Source organism: Ammodytes marinus (genome assembly GCF_949987685.1).
Source record: "Ammodytes marinus genome assembly, chromosome: 8".
Lineage (NCBI taxonomy): Eukaryota > Metazoa > Chordata > Actinopteri > Uranoscopiformes > Ammodytidae > Ammodytes > Ammodytes marinus.
Window position 1 is genome coordinate 2,844,992 of NC_137212.1, and position 21,441 is coordinate 2,866,432.

Genomic DNA, 21,441 nt, shown 5'->3' on the forward strand with positions numbered 1-21,441 from the left:
GGAATAAAATGATTGTGTGCCTGATCTGGGGACAGTTTAGGGGCCTATGAGGCACTGGGTTAATGCTTTCAATCTGTTCAGAGAATGATTATAATCTTACCAGAGCGAGGTGGATTAGCTGGTGGTGTGAAGAAGCAAAAAGGTTGAAAGAGAGCTCCTCCTTTTCAGTACATCAATATATGCACTTAGTTTTATTCAGCAAAGCTTAGCAGAATACACAGTCAACTATTCAAAAGAGTAAATGGAAAGAAAACAAAGAAAGACAAAATGCTAAGAAGACTTCACGTCAGATTGGGTTCAGATCAAAAAAGACCTTATTTACCATCACATCACCCTTTTTTAGAAAACAGAGTAAGGGGTGTAAACCTGTTCAGGGTACACTATCAACATACATATAAGGTAATACAATGATATGCACGCAATCCATTGGTTGTAGGCCAATGTTTCTCACTTCACTTTCACTTCCTGCAGATACACCGCGATACACGTCAATGTTTTACAAACCAAATCTTCTCACAGCTAAGAGGATGTGCATTCTGTTCTAACCACACAGATCAAAACCACATCAGACCTCAACTCTACCTTCAGCAGCATACAACTGTAAAGTACATAATGATGAATGTGTTCAAACCTTTACATGTAAAATCATCACAAACTGTATTTAAACTAGGGAGTCATTGAGGAGGACCCCTCATTTTCAATGGCACCGAGTGTTTCACACACATTAATAGATCAGTCACCAATAGTTAAAATACATTTCAAAGGCAGATAGATACAGTTCAAAGGCAATACAAAGTCTATATACATTTAACATTAAACTATGTTAAGCATTTCAGATGAAGCAGATACATGTTGATGATGGTCAAATGTTTCCAATTTAAAATGTCTGAGTGGAATGGGAATTTTCAGTTGTAGTTCATGTTGTAACAGGTTCCATGATTCCGCTGCACTAACACAGTCTTTCCCTGATTGGCTCTAGCACTGGGAACCTGAAGAAATTAACTTGACTGCCGATCTCACAGTCGCAACATTTGGTTATGGATCATTTTGGTCCGGCTTTATGGGAGTGCTGAATGTCTGATTTTACTGAAATTCTGGTCAGAGACTAGCTGGACTCACTAAAGCTTTTTGCTCTGCACTGTGACTGAAATATGTAGAAATGATTGCAATAAATCATAAGCAAAACGTACGGCTACAACCTTATTTTTATCAAAACTAAACATCCTCTAAGCTCCACTAATAACATTGCTCTCTAGTAATGTTGTGAGACGAGAGCACAGGGACCGTCTACAAAGGGAAACACAGAGCAGAAAAATATCCAAAACCTTCACTCTGGTTTTGGTTAAAAATAAGGTTGTAGCCAAGATGCATCTTTTGTGTTTTAATAATGTTTTGCTTATGAGTCATAATCTACAGAAGAGGATTAGGGCCACTCATAAAAAAAAAATCAATTCTGACTTCAGTCTCAGAATTCTGAGAATGAAGTCAGAACTCAATAGTGTTTCTTACGTGTGGCCCTAATCCTCTTCTGCATTCATCTGTCAAGTTTAAATCTATGAATATCTTTCTAAATGTCATTAGTTCTAAATTTCATTGGTTCAATGACCCCTAAGAAGTTCATGATGGGAAAAAACCCTTCATGTTACTTTCTCTCCCTAACCCTTATACTCTTCCGTAGTATTGTGCCCTGCACTTTGTTCTATCAGGCAAAAAGAAGAGTGAATATTTGACCTGCATTCATCATGTGAAACAAACGTGTTTAGAAACAATAATCCTATTTGGTGGCTGTGTAGCAGACGATCTAATCTATTTATGTATTTAAACTTTTCAAGCTTTAGTTTGCCCTGCACTTTGTTCTAACAGTCAATAGGCAAAATGAGTCCAAGCAAGAGAAGAACAACATTCAGTTTGACGATCCAGGCTGAATTACAGAAGCTGCCTTCGCAACAGTTTGTTACTTTGATTGGTCCGATCTCAGCTGTGTTGGGAGTTTCACAGAAGTTCCTCGAGACACAGCCACCAAATTTGAGTTCTTCACCTTCTCCCGCTGTGGAAGACACAATAATGTTTAACTGGACAGCAGTCTTCAGGGACTTAAGGGATGTCAGAAACAGGAATTAACAACAAATAGTTGTAGTGATCGATATGCAGCCTGAGGACTCACCTCTTCCACTGATGCAGCGGTCCTGGATTCCCGTACATTGCACTTTCTTGTCACAGACGGCGGGACTGGAAGGGTCTTCACAGGCGAAACACTGAAGGCCGTTTTCTCTTTGAACAGGGTCTGAAACACAACAGGAGACAATGTCTGAAACAGTAGGATTCAAAGTCACGGCAAAACATTTTCCAGGTCTGATTGGAGTCTGATAAATGAATCTCAATTCCTTTCTCACACATTAACACAAATGCTTCTTGCTTTACTTACAGGGCAGATCTTGATTGTTGCACAGATGTGTGTTGCAGCAGGAGACAGTTTGGGTGAAATGACCCGTGCCTACGTTGAATGAAAATGTAAAACGCTCGGTATCGCAGCCCAAAGAACAACCCCTGCCCTTATGGTTTCCATTGCTGTCTGAAAATCAAGGCACAGTGAGTAAATGTTAATGAATAAATAAACACAAAGCAAAAATTGTTATTCAGAAATGTCAGTAAAAAACTAAGTAAGGACACCACATATGATTTGAACACTTACCAAGTGTGGCAGATGCGTAACATGTGTCTTCATTGGGCCCACAGTCAACTACTCCGTTGTTTTGGTTGTAACACTGAAGAGCTCCATCTGCACCAAGACAAAAACCTTCAGTTAAGGGATAGTTCATTCTTGAAGTAGGGTTGAATGGAGTACTTAGACACAGTTAGTCTGTTACCTTATGGAGATGGTGATCAGCACAGTCATTATAAAGAGTTTAGGGGGGAGGTTACTGTGGCAGAAGTCAGCATTGTACTGTTGCAGAGGGGGCCAGAATAAAAACGTATGTATAAATGCTAACCTAAAACCTAAATTTCTGTTCAATTGCTATTCAATTTGGTGAAAATACTTTTTCCTACAATGCTGACTTCTGCTACAGCAACAGCTCTTAAATTTCCACAAGTTAACACATTTACTATGCCGAAGCATCCCATACAACCACTTCAAAACATCCTGAATATCCCTTTAAACTGTTAATACTTAGGCTTCATTGGAGTAAAGATAGGCTACTTACCACTACTCCACCAGCGTGTGAAAATTCAAATTTTCGAGGAAAATGTCTGTATTATATTTTTGAGGCTAAAACTAGATATCTTAATTTTTAAGGAAAACTGCCTTTATTTGAGGCAGCTAATCATAAGTTGTTGAGACAACTTATCATTCATATGTTATGAAAATGTTTCTTTCATATGTATAACAATTTCTACATAATAAGAATTTTAAACAATAACAGTTCATCCTAGGATTTAGGACATTCTAAATCTTTTTCTAGCATAGTAAATAGCAGGATAGTATGGGGATTGGAACACAGGGGTAGTCTGGTAATGGCAGGGACTCACCTGTTGGTGTGGTTTCAGTAGAGAGGGAAGGTGGAGGTGGGGTTGTTGTGGTTGTTGTAGGGATAGTAACTGCTGGTCCTACGCCGGCACATGTCACACTGAGATCACTGTCAGTCCCAGTAGAAGTGAAGGTCACAAAGCCTGGCTGGTCGCTGCTGATCTGGCTGTTGATCCAGGTTTGATATCGGGACACTCGGGCGTAGACTCCTGGTATTCCGGGCCAGGCACAACCTACTCCAAAACTCACTATGCCCTCCTGTATCCAGCGATCGCCCTGTTTGCTCACCATCGGACCGCCTGAATCTCCCTTTAAGGAGAAAAACATTTTATATATTTAATCAAACAGAAAAATTGTAAAACTAAAAATGATTGTTTTAATGTAAGTTATCAACTGGCAATGTTTTTATGATGATATCTATCAAGTCAAAATGTTCACCTGACAAGGGCCTTTTCCTCCTGCACTTAGGCCGGCACAGATCATGTTTTCTGTGATCCTATACCCAATACATTGACACTGTCTGTTCCCCACGACTGGCACCTCAACCTCTATTAGGTTTTCTGGGGCTGGAAGGGGCACTTAAGAGACACACATTCAGGTTATTAATCATCACATTTTGGCAGCATTTTTTTCATTAGTTTCAGTCAAATTTTGGTCATTTTTATCCTTCATAGTTTTATACCAAGACAAACAAGTCCCAAATCAAGTCAGATGTCAAGTCTCAAGTCCTACCAACTTGTTATTTTTTGTTCAGCCCGGGTCTGCTGCGGGCCTTGGCCTGGTGGGCAACGCCCTTACCTACTGCGCCACGGGCGCCACCGATCACATTAAGTTTTGACATGATTTTTACAGTGCACACAATTTATTTATACACAGAAAAACTCTTCAGCCCTGGTTTTCAAAACATAACAAAAAAATCATATTTCCATCTAAATTTTGCATTTAAAGATTTGATATAGAGGAGTAATCCAGTTGTTTTGTGCCCTACCTCCAGACCCGATGCGTCCCCATCCCGTGAGCCAGGAGTCCACCCCGCTGTGGAAGGAGCTGCCGGAGGCCGCCAGGCAGACGGGCAGGATGAAGTCAGTGAAGCTCACAGGAGAGGACAGCTTCAGCAGGGCAATGTCGTTATCAGAAGTAGAGAAGTCGTAGTTTGGATGTCTGATGACTTGTGTTACCGTCCGAGAAACCTCGTTGGGATTTGAACCTTGTTGACTCTGACGACCCAGATACACTGTCTGACCTGCGTTACCGCTGAGGAGAAGAGAAACAAAACAGTCCAGACGTGAGCTGCAGTCAGGATCTAGTCTAGTTTTAAGAACATGTCTAGATTGATTTTGTTTGGAGCTTGATAGATGTCGTCTGGACAATTTTTTATTGCCACTTAAGAGCAGTATTTCCCAACGTTTTTGTCTGGTAACCCCCAGTCAGTGGTGCAAACAGTGGGTATGCAGTATATGCGGCGCATAGGGGCGCCGCACTAGAGGGGCGCCGATGCGATGGGGAAAAAATAATTTCAAGTCGGCATTTTCGTTATTTAACAACGTTTGTTTAAATGATATGATCAATAACACAGGCACGTCACGTCACTGATTAGGCGCCCCGCTCCCTTAGCACCCCCCTTCTCCTCCCCACACTCTCGCGCTCCAGTGCGCGCTCCCTCGAGCACGCGCTGGAGCGCGAGAGTGCTTTTGTTTGAATCTTGTTGTCATCTGACAGTTAGGAGTGGAAGTCGGACGATGAACTACGCTACACCACAGGAGGCCCTGCTGGAGCTCCGCAAGAAACATCCTTCTCTTTCATAAGAGTAGGCTACACGTAAGATGAAGTAATTACTCAAAGACAATTAGTGGGGTAAAGTAAAAAGCCTATAAGTCAACTCTGGACCTTTATTTTCTTTCTCGTGTAAAGTGGGGAATTATTTAATGAAATGTCTAATTTATTGTAAAGTAGACTAATTGCTTTGTTTGTTTTTCAGGTCTAGAGTAATTTACTTTATTTGTCATTGCTGTGTTTACTGGGGGGGGGGGGGGGGGGGAATGGAAGTGTGTGCTAGGAATGAATGTGAACGTGTTTAGGAGTGGATGACGTGGCGGATGCGTGAGGACGCTGAGGTAACGTGTGGGGGGAAAAAAGGCTATGGGCATTTGTAAATCTTAGTTTGAGGAGGTTTGAATGATGTATAAGGGGAGTAGTGTTTCTTTTTTCTACCCTTATCCTTTAACCCTATGTGCATCCTCTTGTAGGCCTATCTTTGAGGAATATTGAAGGAATTATAGTATTTATTTTATTTTATTTAAATTTAAATTTTTTGCTCTCCTTTTCCTTTCCTCTCTGTAACTAAATTGCATCCTCCTTTCAGGCCTGCTGCTGCATCTCCTCCACTCTTCTTTTCTTCTTTCTTCTTCCTCTTCCCTTCTCTCCTTGATACCAATATTTATTTTGATTATTTATCAAATTATGATGATTTGACCGAGGAGGTACAATATTGCTTTGTTAAAGTGAAAACATTGTTATTCTTTATGACCATTGCTATACACCAGGGGAGGGAGCAAATGAATTAGCTCAGGAAAGCATGTTTAGAGATGAGAAGTTTTCAGGGGTAGGTGTATTTTTTCTTTTCTTTTCATGTATATCAGTCTTTTATTGTCTGTGTCAAATGTGTCTGTGCTCTGTGATCTCCACGGTGGTTTCCCCTCGCTTTGAAGCAGCTATGTGTCCCACAAGTAAGATTACAAGTAGAAATGGTACTAAATAAATCGTTAGAAACCATACCCAACAAATTTACCATTTGTACCTGGAACATTAACGGGTTAAAAGAAGGTGCAAAAAAACATAAAGTTCTAGGTCAGTTAAAAAAAATGTCCTCTGACATAGTCTTTCTTCAAGAGCTCCATTTCAAACCTGGGGAAATACAATTTCTTAAGAGACAGTGGGTGGGGGAGGCGTTTGAGTCTACCTTCACTTCCAGTAGCAGAGGCGTTGGCATACTTATAAGTAAGAATATTCCCTTTAACCTAATATCAGAATACGCAGACTCAGAAGGTAGATTCTTAGTTATTAAATGTGATATTTTTGGAAGTAGATATACACTAATCAATATTTATGTCCCACCATCATCTGATGGGTTATTCCTAAATAAAATTCAGAAAGTTCTTGATATGACTCCAACAGGAATAATTATATTAGGTGGTGACTTTAACAACATCTTTAGCACACATGACAGCTCATGTAAAAGTAGAAAAGCAAAACCACCAACAAAACTTTTAGAATTTCTTTCTACAAATGAATTACGTGATATGTGGAGGGTAATGCACCCCAAAGGTAGGGATTACACACATTACTCGCATGCTCATAAATCGTATAGTCGAATAGACTACATTTTCATATCGGATATAGGGCTCAGCAATGTTATATTTACAAAGATCCATGACATAGTTATCTCAGACCATGCAGCAGTTACGTGTGTAATGACACCACCAACAAATACGTTTTCTCATAAAATCTGGAGAATGAATCGAAAATATTTGACTGATAATCAATTTCTTAATTACATAAAAAAGCATATTGACATATTTAAAAGCACGAATATAGATAACGCATCTTCTACTGATAGTCCTCCAATAGATATTATATGGGATACATTTAAGGCGTATATAAGAGGGATAATGATATCATTTTCAGCTAGAAAGAAGAAAGAACTAGATAAAGAGATTGACAGAGTAGAAAAAGCAATGCATTCTCTTCGTAATATCCATAAACAAACACATGCGAAAGAAGACTTAGAAAAACTGCAAAAATTAAAATTAGAATATGATAATCTTCTACTTAAAAAGGTTCAAGACATTAAGCATAACTCAAATAAAATATCGTATATAACGGCTAATAAAACGGGTAAACAACTGAGCGCCTTAGTTAAAAGAGTAGTTAAAAGGCACAACGTAGCATTAAAGGACACTTCCAACAAGCTAATTATAGACAATGAAATAATTAATAAGAAATTTGCAACATTCTATGGAAATTTATATAAATCTGATATAACTGAGAAATCTGACCCAATGCCCTTTCTAAAGTCAGTTAAACTTAAATGTCTCTCTGATGAACAAAAAGAAGACCTAAAAAAGGAAATAACAATATCAGAAGTCAAAAGTGCAATTGATGGTTTTCTCCCAAAAAAGGCATCAGGAAATGATGGTTTCCCAATTGAATTCTATTCTATATTCTGGACACAGATTAACCCACTATTATTGAAAGTTATTAATAATGCATGGAAGCACCAGGCTCTTCCACAAACAATGTATCAAACAATTATTAACGTGATACCAAAACCAGGACGGGAGTGCAACAAACCATCTGATTTTCGACCTATAAGTTTAATAAATAGTGACAATAAGATTATTACCAAAGTCCTAAATAATCGTATAGCCAAATTATTACCTGATATAATCCACCATAATCAAACTGGCTTTATACAAAATAGGAGTCTCAAAACTAATATTAGAACTTGTATATCATTAATTCAATATGCTAAAAGGCAAAAGATTGATCTGACATTGATGGCTGTGGATGCAGAGAAAGCCTTTGACCGGGTAGAATGGGTATATCTTTTTAAAGTATTAGAATTATTTGGATTTCCTGATGAAATAATTACCATGATAAAGACGATTTATAAATTACCAACATCACAGGTTTATGTTAATGGGACTTTATCTGAAATATTTAGGTTAGAAAGAGGCACTAGACAAGGATGCCCGTTATCCCCCTCCTTATTTGCGTTGGCCATTGAACCCTTGGCTCAGAAAATTAGACAAACAGAAGAAGTGAGTGGTATTAGGGTAGATAAACAAAAATATAAACTGAGTCTATTTGCTGATGATTTATTGTTATATTTAACTAATATTAAAACATCTCTTCCAAAGGTAATGAAGATCATAGACGAATTTTCTAAAATATCTGGTTATAAAATGAATATTGAAAAAACTGAACTGATGCAAATTAATAAAGGAACGTGCATCCCAGAAGATTTAAAGAACCTTCAGTGGAAAAAAAAGTTAAAGTACTTAGGTTGCATCATAAGCCCTGAAAAAACACAATTATACAAAGATAACTTTATCTCTCTAATAAATGAATTAAAAATTAGTATTAAGAAATGGTCAGACCTGCCCATAAATATAATTGGAAGGATAAATCTTTTTAAAATGATGTGGTTACCAAAATTTCTCTTTATCTTCCAAACAATACCTTTAATTCCTCCAAAAAAATTCTTCACACAACTAAACTCTCTACTCACCTCGTTTGTCTGGTCCAATAAAGCACATCGACTGAGTAGAACTCTTCTTCAAAATGTAAGAACAGAAGGTGGTCTTAAACTTCCAAATTTAGAACTGTACTTCTATGCATCACAGATGTTTTACATAGATCGGATAATCAATAATACATCTGAAGAACCCTGGATTGATATAGAAAGTAACCATTTAAAACCCCAAACCCTGTTCACAGCTTTGTTTACAAAACACAATATAAAAGTATCAAACTTTGTTACAAATAGCACTTTAAAATCATGGAACAAAATTGAAAAAATACTTGGAGCGCAGATTAGTATCCCTAGGAACACAGAACTTTGGAATAATCCATCAATTAAAATCCAGAATGAAGAGCTCAATTGGAGCACTTGGAGTACAAGGGGAATTAATCAATTGTCAGATCTAATTTCGCACAATAGGGTTCAACCATTCACAGAGCTTCAGAATAAATTCAAACTGTCAAACCAAGAATCGTTTAGATATTTACAGTTAAAAAATTGGATAATGGAAAACTTTAATTTACAATATGATTTGGTTCAAGGACCATTTGAGGAGGTTATGTTTAAAAAAGGAAAGAAGAAACAGTTAATTGGTAGCATATATAATATTCTTTTGAAGGAAGAATCTAAACACTACTCAATGCATAAGCTCTATGAACAATGGAATAAAGATCTCCAATTCAAAGAAGCCAATATAAAATGGAAGAAATGCTTGTATCTTACAAATAAAATTACCACTAATGAAAATCTCAGGTTAATACAATATAAACTAATGACAAGAATATATTATACTAGAGATAAATTACATAAGTTTTATGCTGACTCCTCTGACCAGTGTGTGAAGTGTGGCTCTCAAGACTCCCTCATACACGCCTTTTGGCATTGTATGAAAGTGAACAAAGGATGGAATGAAATCCAAGAATGGATATCAACCATTTGTAAAACAAAAATGCAGTTCTCAGCTCAGCTGTGCATTTTTCAGAACCCTGAGGGTGTAAGGTACCCTACGGGATGGCAAATTATGTTTTCTTCCCTTGTTTACAAGAAACTAATTTTAAAATACTGGAAAGATGCAGAGGCTCCTACATTAAAGAACTGGAAAGAACTTATGAAATATTATCTGACCATAGAAAAGACATTATCCGAAGACAACAACAAAACAAATCAATTTAATGAAGTATGGAAACACATCTATGAGGCACTATGAGAAATAAAGCTTGTAGCATTGCTGAGAAGGGAGGGGGGAACTACGGTGGAGATCACAGGACATGGATTTTTCTTTTTGTGTGTCTTTAAATGTTACGTGTGTGTGTGTGTGTGTGTGTGTGTGTGTGTGTGTGTGTGTGTGTGTGTGTGTGTGTGTGTGTGTGTGTGTGTGTGTGTGTGTGTGTGTGTGTGTGTGTGTGTGTGTGTGTGTGTGTGTGTGTGTGTGTGTGTGATCATGCAATAATGAACAACATACACATTTGTCCTTTTTTAATTTTTTTTCTGTCTTTTCTTAGTTTGTATGTATTGTCTGGTGTTGTTGTTTGTTTGTTTGATTATTGTTACAAAAAAAAAGCAAAATAAAAAGAATTATACAAAAAAAAAGGAGTGGAAGTCGGTCAGTCGGAGTCCATGGAGAGGCAGAAGAAAAAGCTCTCGGGGGCTCAAAACAAAAAAAGGAAGCTTGAGAAGGAGAAATCTTGCATGGGCATGAAAAAAAGCCTTACAAACTGGTTGAAAGGCAGTGGGTAAGTTGAGTGAGTGTATCACGAGGAGGCTTGCAAATATTCAGGTTAGCTAAAAGCTGATAGTACAACGACAGGTTACTGGTGTTGTCTTGCACCTGTGTAGCTTACTGATCAGTTACAATATAACAGATCATGACAAAAAAATAAAGGAACTTGTTTGTGCTTATTATGTTTTGCTTCAATCTCTATGCCAGTCTTTGTTTTATGTAAATAGACCCAGTAAAAACTGAGTTATGATATATGTCCAGCTTAAAAATAAAAGCATGCATATTTTTGTTACCCACAGTAAAAATAATATAATTTTTAAACTCGGTTTTTACATTTTCTTATGTAGTTTTTGGTCCATCATGTTCATATAGTATGTATCCAATAATAAGGATACAATTTTAAATGAAATGTCATGTTTTTTTATGTGGTTTGACTGCTGTAAACCTCCTTAACACACAGTTCATGTCATTCAGGTGTGAAGATGGAGATAAAGAAAAGAGACGGAGGGAGAAAGAATCAGGAAAGACAGGGGAAGGCGACAGGTTGGTCTAATATTAGGTGGAAGTGTAGGAACAGCCACTTCATACCAAGTGATTCATTTCTAAATATTATTTATATTGGAAAAATTGCATTAGAAAGATATGTAATTTATTCAAAGCTAATAAATAATGTGTGTTTGACAATATGACTTAGTGGAGGAGAACACAGGCAAGGGGTGAAGGAGACAGACATGAGGTCGGTGATGGAATCTGCTATAGAGGAGACCAGTGCGAGCATCAGGTAGGAATAATTAAAGTAGTGAGGCCACAAACACCTAGATGCCCATTATGGTTTTAATTTCTACTGACCAACCTATTCACTGTTTTTGGGAAAATTAGTGCAGGCAGATATGGCGAGGCAATTGCAACAGAGGAGAATGTTGAAGAGAGAGGTGAAGATGAGGGAGAGGAAGAGAGAGGTGAAGATGAGGGAGAGGAAGAGAGAGGCGAAGAAGAAGATGAAGAAGAACAGGAACAGAGAGCTGCAGAGGAGAGGGCAAGATCAGAAGATCCATCTAAATGGCCTGCACCACAGGAAATGGGGGACTCATTTAGACAGCACATAGTTGAGAGTGGCCCACAGAAATGTCCTGATGGGCCATATCCGAGAACAGAAAAGAGTAACAGGTGTTTTGCTAAATCCTACTGTTTTCGTGTAATGTCCAATGGCGAACAAGTTGAGCGGGACTGGTTAATGTACTCTAAAAGCTCTAATAGAGTCTATTGTTTCGCATGTAAGCTCTTTGGTGAAACTAGAACTGCTGACACGCGCCTTGTGGTGGGGTATAATAACTGGCAGTGTCTATCAAAAACACTGAAGCACCACGAAACAAGTGGTTACCACATAAATGCGTATCTAATGTGGAAAGAATTGGCATCCCGCTTACGCCTAGGCAAAACCAGCGAATTACAGAGAGCCATGGCTGCGGAAAAGGCACATTGGAGAAGTGTTTTGACAAGAGTAATTGACTGCATACTGCTCCTTGCCGAAAGAAACCTGCCACTGAGGGGTAAAAATGCACAGTTAGGAAATCCAAAAAATGGAAATTTTCTGGGGATCCTTGACACTGGCAGAGCATCTACGAAAGGCTGCCTCTAAAAAAACTACGGCATATCTGTCCTGGTGCACGCAGAATGAATTTTTAGATTCTATATCAGAGTGTGTACTTGGTAAAAGTTGTGCCCAAATCAAAGCTGCAAAGTACTTTGCAGTAGAATTGGACTGCACACCTGACATTTCAAAACAAGAGCAGGCCTCTGTTATCATACGGTGTATTCAGACAGATGAGAAGAAAAAGGTCAGTATTACGGAGTCTTTTGTGGGGTTCACTGCGGTGAAGGACTCAACTGGGAAAGGCCTCACAGACACACTGACAGGGGTTCTTGATAGTCTGGGTTTGGATTTGGCTAATTGTAGGGGGCAAAGTTATGATAACGGCGCAAATATGAGGGGAATTCACAAGGGAGTCCAAGCTTTAATTCAACAGAGGTGTCCAGAAGCTCTGTTCATCCCCTGCTGTAGCCACAGCCTAAACCTTTTGTTGTGCGATGCAGCCTCATCCAACAGAGAGTGTCTAACCTTCTTTGGCACTGTTCAAAGATTGTACACCATCTTTTCGTCTTCTGTGAAGAGGTGGGATATTCTCACAGAATTTGTTGACATCACACTAAAGCCTCTGAGTGACACCCGGTGGGAAGCAAAGCTAGACTCTGTCAAAGCTGTACGTTTCCAGTTGGGGGGATTTTAGATGCGCTGGAAAAGCTGGAAGAAGTGGCAGCAGACAGCAAAATAGCCTCAGAGGCAAAGTCACTATCTGAAGAGATTGTAAGTATGGAGTTCCTTGTGTGCCTCTTGGTTTGGTATAACTTGTTGTCAGAGATCAACTTTGCAAGCAAAGCACTACAAGCAGCAGATGTCTCAATGGACACAGCCATTAGATTGATCGATTCTCTGAAAGAGTTTATGCTCAAGTACAGAGAGGAGGGCTTTCAGAAGTCACTTGACATTGCACGCAGGCTAGCCATTGAAATGGATGTTTCTCCAGAATTCAAAGAGAGACGTTTCAGGAAGCAAAAGAGGTTCCAAGATGACAATTCCGGCACCGGTCATCAAGAACAGGAACCCGAGAGGCAGTTTAGGTGCATGGTTTTCAATGTCATTGTCGACACAGTCCTGCAAGAGTTGTCTGACAGGTTTTCCAATTTTCAGCTTGTGTCTAAGAAATTTGAATTCATCACTAAAATGGAGCACATGACACAAGCTGAGCTCGAGGAATCAGTTACCAGATATGCCCTGACTGCCTGTGATGTTTCCAGAGATACCATTCAAGAAATATACCCAGCGAGCCGTCTACTGAAGGGTTACAAGGCTCTTGAGAAGTTACAGTTCCTCATACAGGAGAATCTTGATTTGGTGTTCCCAAATTTGGCTGTAGCCCTTAGAGTTTTTCTGACCATGCCTTTGACGGTTCCATCTGCAGAGAGATCCTTCAGTAAGCTGAAGCTCATAAAAACCTACCTTCGTTCGAGTATGAGCAATGAATCTGATCGCTTGTTCCAGTTAGCAGTGATCTCAATCGAAAACAGTGTGGCACGGTCTATTTCATTCGATGCCATTCTTGAAAAATGGCCGAGTGCAAAGGCACGACATGTAACAATTTAGTTTAGTTTTATTCGTCACATACACAATTGCACAGGGCAATGTGTAGTGAAATTCTTATGTACCAGCCTGGCTGTAATTCAACTATATAAAGAGCACAATTATAATAATGATTGGGTGGTGGGATAAGTGACCTTGTCAGTCTGGTTGAACAGTCTGATGGCCTGTGGAAAGAAGCTGTGTGTCTGCATACCCCCCAGCAAGTAGGTAGTTGCGCCCCTGCCCCCAGGTGCATGGCATGTTGTTTCTCTCACCTTGAGAAGCAGTGAGCAGCACTCAGCACCCATTCCCTGTTGATGAGGGATCCTCCACAGAAGTGACTCCCTCCGCTGTGCAGACTGACCTGCCATGGCCAGGCTCCTACAGGGGCCACCTCTCCTCCAACTATCCTGGTGTTTCGCACAGCCCGACCACACACTGGAGAGAGACAGTTTCTGTTTGTACTGTGAACTTGGGATGTTCATAGGATACTACTACATAAACTATACTTATAAGATTATAATATTAAACCGTTTGAGGGGGATTATGATCAGGAGAGTGTGTTAATTTCCTAATTAGTCTAGATGTTTAATTGTTTAGATTTTTAGATTATTTTTTGGCATTTCCAATGCTTCATTGATAGTAAAAAGAGACAGGGATGAACTGGGGCAGAGAGGGGAATGACATGCAGAGAACGACCCGGGCTGGATTCTAACCAGGTTCTGCCCCCTGGTATATCTCCTTATGATCTGCTACCTGTCCGTACAGTGTGTGCGCTGAAAAAAATCTAGTGTTAATACACAACCTAGGCTCTGTAAACTGTGCAAACTTTGAATGCATCAACAGTACAGACAGGTAGCGGATCGTGAGAAGAAATTCATGGATTTTGACAACAAGCGTTCTCCAGAATTGCTGACTCCACCTTTAAATCTGGGATTCATGGTTTACCATCAAACACTTTTAAAATTAAAAAGTTAGGAAAATGTTCTTGTGTTTTTAAGGAAAACTGCCAACATTTGAACAAAAAATAATTTAGTTAAATAGCATACTGTATGAATGATAAGTCTTCTCAACAATCTGGTCAAGACAGTTGCTTTGTAATTTTGAGCTTTTCAAACTTTTTAGTTTTCTAAATTGAATAATGAAACTATAAACAAAACTAATATTACTAATATGTATTGTAGGTTGCCTACTGACAACTGGCCGGGGACTACAGCTGGAATTTAGCCAAATAGGCTAAAGCTGCTCCTTCTCAAAGGGGACTTTCCACAAAACTATAAACAAATAAACTAAACTAAACTAAACTAAAACTAAAATGTCCAAATGAAATTAATTTTAAAATATGCACAGAAACTTTGACTTACCGGCTAGCTGTGATTGAGACTCTGAAAGATATAAAAGAAAACAATATATTTATACTTTATATTTTATTGAAGAATATGAGGGCCATGAGAGAGAAAAACATTGGTGGAGGAAGTGTGTTTCCCTTTGTGCACAAATGTTGAAATGTTGAGATAAGAAGTTGAAATACAATTTCATGATTAAAGTTAAAATGTCCAGAACAAACTCGTTAAAGTTGGAAAGATATTGACAGATTGTACTTCAGGGATCAATAACTCATGAGCACAACCTTATCGTTGCATCTCTGCAATCGTCATAAGGCAGACAATGTGCTCTAAAGATGCATAATGTGTTTTAAAAATGTTTTGTTAAATAATCTTTCCAACTTCACCGCAGTCTGGAACTAACTGTTGAGTTTGTTCACAACATTGTATTTCAATAGAATTCTCTACATTTCGAGTGTATGAGGAAAATAAAAAACTTCCCCCTTGAATTTTCTTCCTCACACCTGGCTGGCCCTCTTAACCTCTAGCACTGTTTAATTCACATAGAGCAGTGGGGAGTAACAGAGGGTCCTTACCTTGAATGAGATGAGAAGAATAAGCACCGATATCACCTGGTAGAAAGCCATGACTGTAAGACCATTTCATCCACTCTGCTCAGGCATAAATAACCTTTTTCTGCCCTCCCTCCCACTCTCTGCATTACCTCAACACCTCACAGACTTCTAATGTGCCCTGAACAGGATTTGGTTTGACTTATAGAGTGAGTGGAGTTACCTGTGCTGGAGAGCATCCAGATGAGAGTGAGAGGCAGAATCAGCTTCATCATGATGAGTCAATGAATGCAGAGTACAGCTTTTACCGTGGGACAGAGCCTTATGTAGAGACCTGGGTTTACAAAGAGCAAGATACTGTGAACCAAAAACAAACTGTACAGATTTGGATGACTTCATTTAATTTCACTTGCAAAAATGTTATGCAAATATATACAAATCATGACCAAAATCAAAATGTTGCCTGTGGTGAAGTGCATTGGCTCACCTTCTACATAAAACAACACATTGTTACGTGAGCGCAAAATACAATTTATAGAAAAAAACTCACTCCATAGTGTAGTCAGCGTATTAAGCTTTGTACACTTAGAGACAAACACACACACACACACACACAAACACCTGGAGACACACTGCACGGTATGTTCCCTTTAAATTATGTTGAAAAAAAAGTCCATCGAAACATTCAGAATTTACCATGACATAGTTTTAATCGTAACTACAGACTTTATCACCATTTACCCGTTTAATCTAATTTAATCTCAGTGTTGTGGGTATGCCACACCCTTACTGTTTAACAAACCTAGAAGAAGAAAAATCATAACTAATCAACCTTATATTGTCAGCTTAACTATTCTGTTCTCTACTGACATTAAAGGAATACTTCACCCATATGGAACCGGCGTTATACCATTATAAAATGGCTATTATAATATAATGAATGAGGTTTTTCTTCCCTCAGTCTTCCCTTGGCCCAGCTGTCCTGTTAATCCTAACTGTTAATCCTAACCCTACATTTTCCCATGCGTGTTGTGACACATGGGAAAATGTAGGGTGAGACCATAAAACACTCTTTCTGCCTTTCTTTCAGGCTAGGATGAACCGATTTCTAACATTTTCGCACATTTATACTACATAGGATCTCAGAGTTCAATACACCTTCATATTTCCACCAGTGAAGTAGGTCTTAAGTAACTATTTATGTTTTCATCAACAGTCAGTGGAATATTTTCCCAAGAACGAAAACACATACCTGAGATGTCTAGCTGTTGGACGCTTCCAGTTGTGCCGTAGAAGGAGAACGAGAGAGGGATATAAACTTTAATATGAACTTTAATTTTGGTCCCACCCTGTCACGTGGTTTGTGTAGCATTTTAAAGTTCCAACCAATCCATCAGTAGTAAAACACTCTCGTGCAAAAAGTGTATTTGACTTGCATTCATTATGTGACACCAACTTCACGAGAAACCATGCAAATATATAAGTGAATTATCAGATCAGTTATCAGATTGTTCTTTTAGCTCAGCCCTTCTGGCTATATCATGCCCTGTTCTTTGTTCTAAACGGCAATAGGCTAATTAGTCCAAGCAAAAGAGGAACAACATTCAGTTTGACGGTCCAGGCTGAATTACAGAAGCTGCTTTCAGTTCACAACAGGTTGCTACATTGGTACATTTCGGTCTCAGCCAAGTTACCAGCTTCACACACGTAAACATGAAACACTCCAGGCTGAATCATTTTTTTTTGTGTGTGTTGAATTCTACTCTGTATGTTTGTCACAAAATTCTCTGCTCTGGTTCAATTCTTATATTAACAACATCCGCTACCTGTCTTATATACAAATCAATGGAAACACTTTACAATAAGGTACACAAAAAAAGAGTAGTTACTGTTAGAACAGAGTAACTTTTGGGTTTTTGGGTTCTTTCCTCCCAGTGTAGGCCTATCCATGCCACCAACGCTCTCTCTCTGTCAGTGTGTGTGTGTGTGTGTGTGTGTGTGTGTGTGTGCGTAAACTCCGTCCTCCTCCTCCTTCTGAGTGGCCGTGGTTCTGCCAAAGAGAGAAATACTTTTTTTTTCAACAGTACTCTTTTTTGTGTACCTTATTGTAAAGTGTTAGCGATTCAATTATTAATCTTACATTAATTATTTGAGTAGGAGGCAGACAAACCAGGAACCATCTTAACTCAACATGATTAAGGAAAGTTTTATTATGGTGGTGAAAACATGTTACAGTATCAAAGACAGAACACTCAGTATTCAGTTTTCATACTAAATATTTGATTTAAAGTATGTATGGCATATTACATTTGATTTAACTAATACAGGATAAGCATGCACACAGGCATAGTGTATAATGTGGACCATATAAAGAGCTAGATATTGTTCTCAGGACACCAAAGCAGAGCTAAAAGAAAAGTGAATAGCTTTAGTTTGCCCTGCACTTTGTTCTAACAGGCAAGAGGCAAAATGAGTCCAAGCAAGAGAAGAACAACATTCAGTTTGACGGTCCAGGCTGAATTACAGAGGTTGCCTTCACAACATTTCATTCCAGTGGAGGACCCCCCCACATTGGGAACTAAGGACTCCACCACCTTACTAGCTTCACACAAGGTCCTCGGGGCACAGCCAGCCGGTGTTGGGATTTGGCCACCTTCTGTGGAAGACATAATAATGTTAAACTGGACATAAGTCTCAAAGGGAAAATTTGCCGATTTTCAACCTTAACTCATCAACCATGATATCCTTTGGGTCGCATTATATCCCCGTGTATTTTTTCAGCATTGTCCAAATTCCTCTCACCAGTGACGTTTCTGTGTCAGAACTGTCACAGACGGACGGTTTGTTTTGGTGCTCAAGGCTGTAGTCCGCACGATCTCTTCCTCTCGCCAAAGACGTCACAGAAACGCCACTGGTGAAGGGAATTTTGAAGCTCGGTCCCGCGAAACGGACAATGTTGAAAAAATACACAGGGATATAATGTGACCCAAAGGATATTATGGTTGATGAGGTAAGGTTGAAAATCGGCGAATTTTCCCTTTAACGGAATTCAGAAACTGGAAATTACAATATGCAGCATGAGGACTCACTTCCTCCACTGATGCAGCGGTCCTGGATTCCCACACATTGCACTGTCTTCTTACAGACGGTATCGTGAACGTCTTTACATCCGTAACACTGAAGAGCTTCACCTGCACCAAGAAAAAACTTGTACCCGTCAAATATTGATGGCAAGCTGAACAATTACATATTTTGACTACGAACCCACAGATATACAGTTTAATCACAATGAAGCTTTACCTCAACATCTCACAGACTTTTAATGTGCCCTGAATAAGCATTTGGTTTGACTTACAGAGTGAGTAGAGTTACCTGTGCTGGAGAGCATCCAGATGAGAGTGAGAGACATAATCAGCTTCATCATGATGAGTCAATGAATGCAGATTACAGCTTTTACCGTGGGACAGAGCCTTATATAGAGACCTGGGTTTAAAAAGAGGAAGATACTGTAAACACATGCATTTAATTCAAACTGTACAGAGTAGGGCTGCAACAACGAATCGATTAAAATCGATTACTAAAAGCGTTGGCAACAAATTTGGTCATCGATTCGTTGAGTCGCGCGATTAATAAATCACTAGTAGGCGCGGCACTGTATACATCCAGCCGCCGACAGGTTCATGCACGCCCACAGCGAGCCTTCCGCACGTGAAGCGGTGCGGGAAAGCTATAGTGTGAGCGGCCACAGCTTGCATTTTGGTCATATCTAACACTGGACTGCAGGCCTATATAAAAGTGTTGTACCTTTGATGTCTTCGGGTTAAAAAAACTCCTTCAACTCAGTATCCGTCTAGTCCAAAAAAACTCTGTCAGCTGCTGCTGCTGCAGACGGTGTGCAGACGGGCTCGGAGAGTCGGCATCGGCGCATCAACAGTCAAAGCAGCGGCAGTAATCACACAACCGAACGGTGTAGAAAGTCCCGTCAGTTAAAAATAGTAATCCAGTTTTTAAATCCATGTTAAAATCGGAAGGATATATTATAGAGCTAGTTAGCTTAAAAAAAGTAGCAAACATGTCTAATGTGATGTGTCTCAGTAATATGATTAATGTGTTCAAATGCAACACAAAAAAAAGAAATTTGAGATTTTGTCATATCTTGAGCTATGATCATATCAGCAATTAAATCAATAAAGTTCTATTTCAACAAAATAATAGAAAAGTAGGCCTATCAATAGTGATTATATCAATAAAGACTTGGATCGTTAAGGAGTCTCAAATGGTATCAATATCAATAAAAATTAATGATCTCCTGTCATCTGAGAGAAATTAAGATGATTAAATTAAACAGTTAGTATTTATCGGTTGAAAATCGTATCGGTTGACTGGTTTACCATGGACATCCCTTATATACTGTATAAATGTATATCATACATTGTATGTTTTTTTTGTTGTGTTATCCCAGTTAAGTTTATTATTAATTTTGTATCATTTAATATTACTTTTAATAGTTCCGGGACGTTGGAGCAATAACCTGGTGTTTTGACACTTCAGTCTGCACTGTGGATTTGAAGTAATGTTCAGTTTTTGAATAAAGATGCGGCAATTACAAATGTTTCTTTTTTTTTATCCGATTCATCGATTAATCGAAAAAATAATCGACCGATTAATCGATTATTAAAATAATCGTTAGTTGCAGCCCTAGTACAGAGTAGAATGACTCACATATTTCACTTGCATCAATCAATACAATTAAATACAGATCATGATGACAAAATGATGCCTCCAGTGAATTCCTTTAACTCACTGTAAATATGCATTCATGGCATAAGCAAAGACATTCTTACTCAATTTCAATTTATAGAAAAAACTCATGAATTAATTGTGCAATCAGCTTGTTTAGACACGCACACCTAGAGACACACTCACACACAAACACAACTGGAGACACACTGCAAAGCATGTTCCCTTCTAAATTAGGTCCAAACATACAGTAAAGTTGATATAGATATTCAAAATACACCATAATGACATAGTTTTAACCATAACTACATAGTTTTTCATTGTTTACGCTGCCCTGCTGTCCAGATTTAATCTCAGTGTTGTGGAAATGCCACACCCTTAATGTTTGACGAACCTAGAAGACTACAAAATCACAACAAATTGACCTCACTACGTCAGCTTTACTCTGAACTACAAACATAAATAACTATTTCTGCTTTCAGTCAGTGGAATATTTCCCCATAAACAAAAACACAAACCTGAGATGTCTTTAATTCGCTGTTCAAGACGCTTCCAGTTGTGCCGTAGAGAGAGAGAGAGAGAGAGAGAGAGAGAGAGAGAGAGAGAGAGAGAGAGAGAGAGAGAGAGAGAGAGTGATATATGACACTTCTTGATCTCACATCCACTCTTTCACGTGGTCCATGTAGCGTTTTATAGTTGAAACCAATCAGTCAGTAATGTTGGGAATTTCATCTCCAGGGGCCATTAAAAAACAAATTAGGGGAGAGTGGTGTGGGTGGGGAACTTGTGCCACCACTTGTTTCTAGAAAACCATAGAAGAAATTGGAAATGTGACCACATATTTAAGAAGAGCCATCCATTTGACTCATCCTGTAAATAAGGGAGAGACATGGAATAAGATATAAGCACATTTAAGCTAAAAAAAACCAGTTGTTTGCCTTTCAAAGTAAAATTTCCATGATCAAGGTTTTTTGATTATTGTGTCTGAACAATTATAGACATGTTTGAAAACATTTGACACATGTTTTAGTGCTTTAGTATGCTACACTTTGTGTCTATATAGTTAGCATGATGTCAG

General features: G+C 38.7%; 1 protein-coding gene and 1 long non-coding RNA gene across 2 annotated transcripts; both read right to left on the reverse strand.

Annotated features, from left to right (window-relative positions):
• Nucleotides 1-158: 158 nt before the first annotated feature.
• On the reverse strand, nt 159-16,902 carry LOC307254502 (serine protease 27-like). The gene is made up of 11 exons (XM_080032908.1): nt 16,876-16,902; nt 15,847-15,957; nt 15,091-15,111; nt 14,002-14,164; nt 4,515-4,780; nt 3,965-4,104; nt 3,529-3,835; nt 2,693-2,779; nt 2,426-2,572; nt 2,165-2,284; nt 159-2,047 (listed from the first exon to the last, which is right to left on the reverse strand). The coding sequence occupies exons 2-11, from the start codon at nt 15,896-15,898 to the stop codon at nt 1,857-1,859; spliced, it is 1,494 nt and encodes a 497-aa protein (XP_079889034.1). The 5' UTR covers nt 15,899-15,957; nt 16,876-16,902; the 3' UTR covers nt 159-1,856.
• A 911-nt stretch (nt 16,903-17,813) lies between these two features.
• On the reverse strand, nt 17,814-21,016 carry LOC307253820. The gene is made up of 4 exons (XR_013844970.1): nt 20,882-21,016; nt 18,996-19,106; nt 18,713-18,814; nt 17,814-18,279 (listed from the first exon to the last, which is right to left on the reverse strand). It is a non-coding gene; the product is annotated as an uncharacterized lncRNA (long non-coding RNA).
• Between the last annotated feature and the right edge of the window lie 425 nt (nt 21,017-21,441).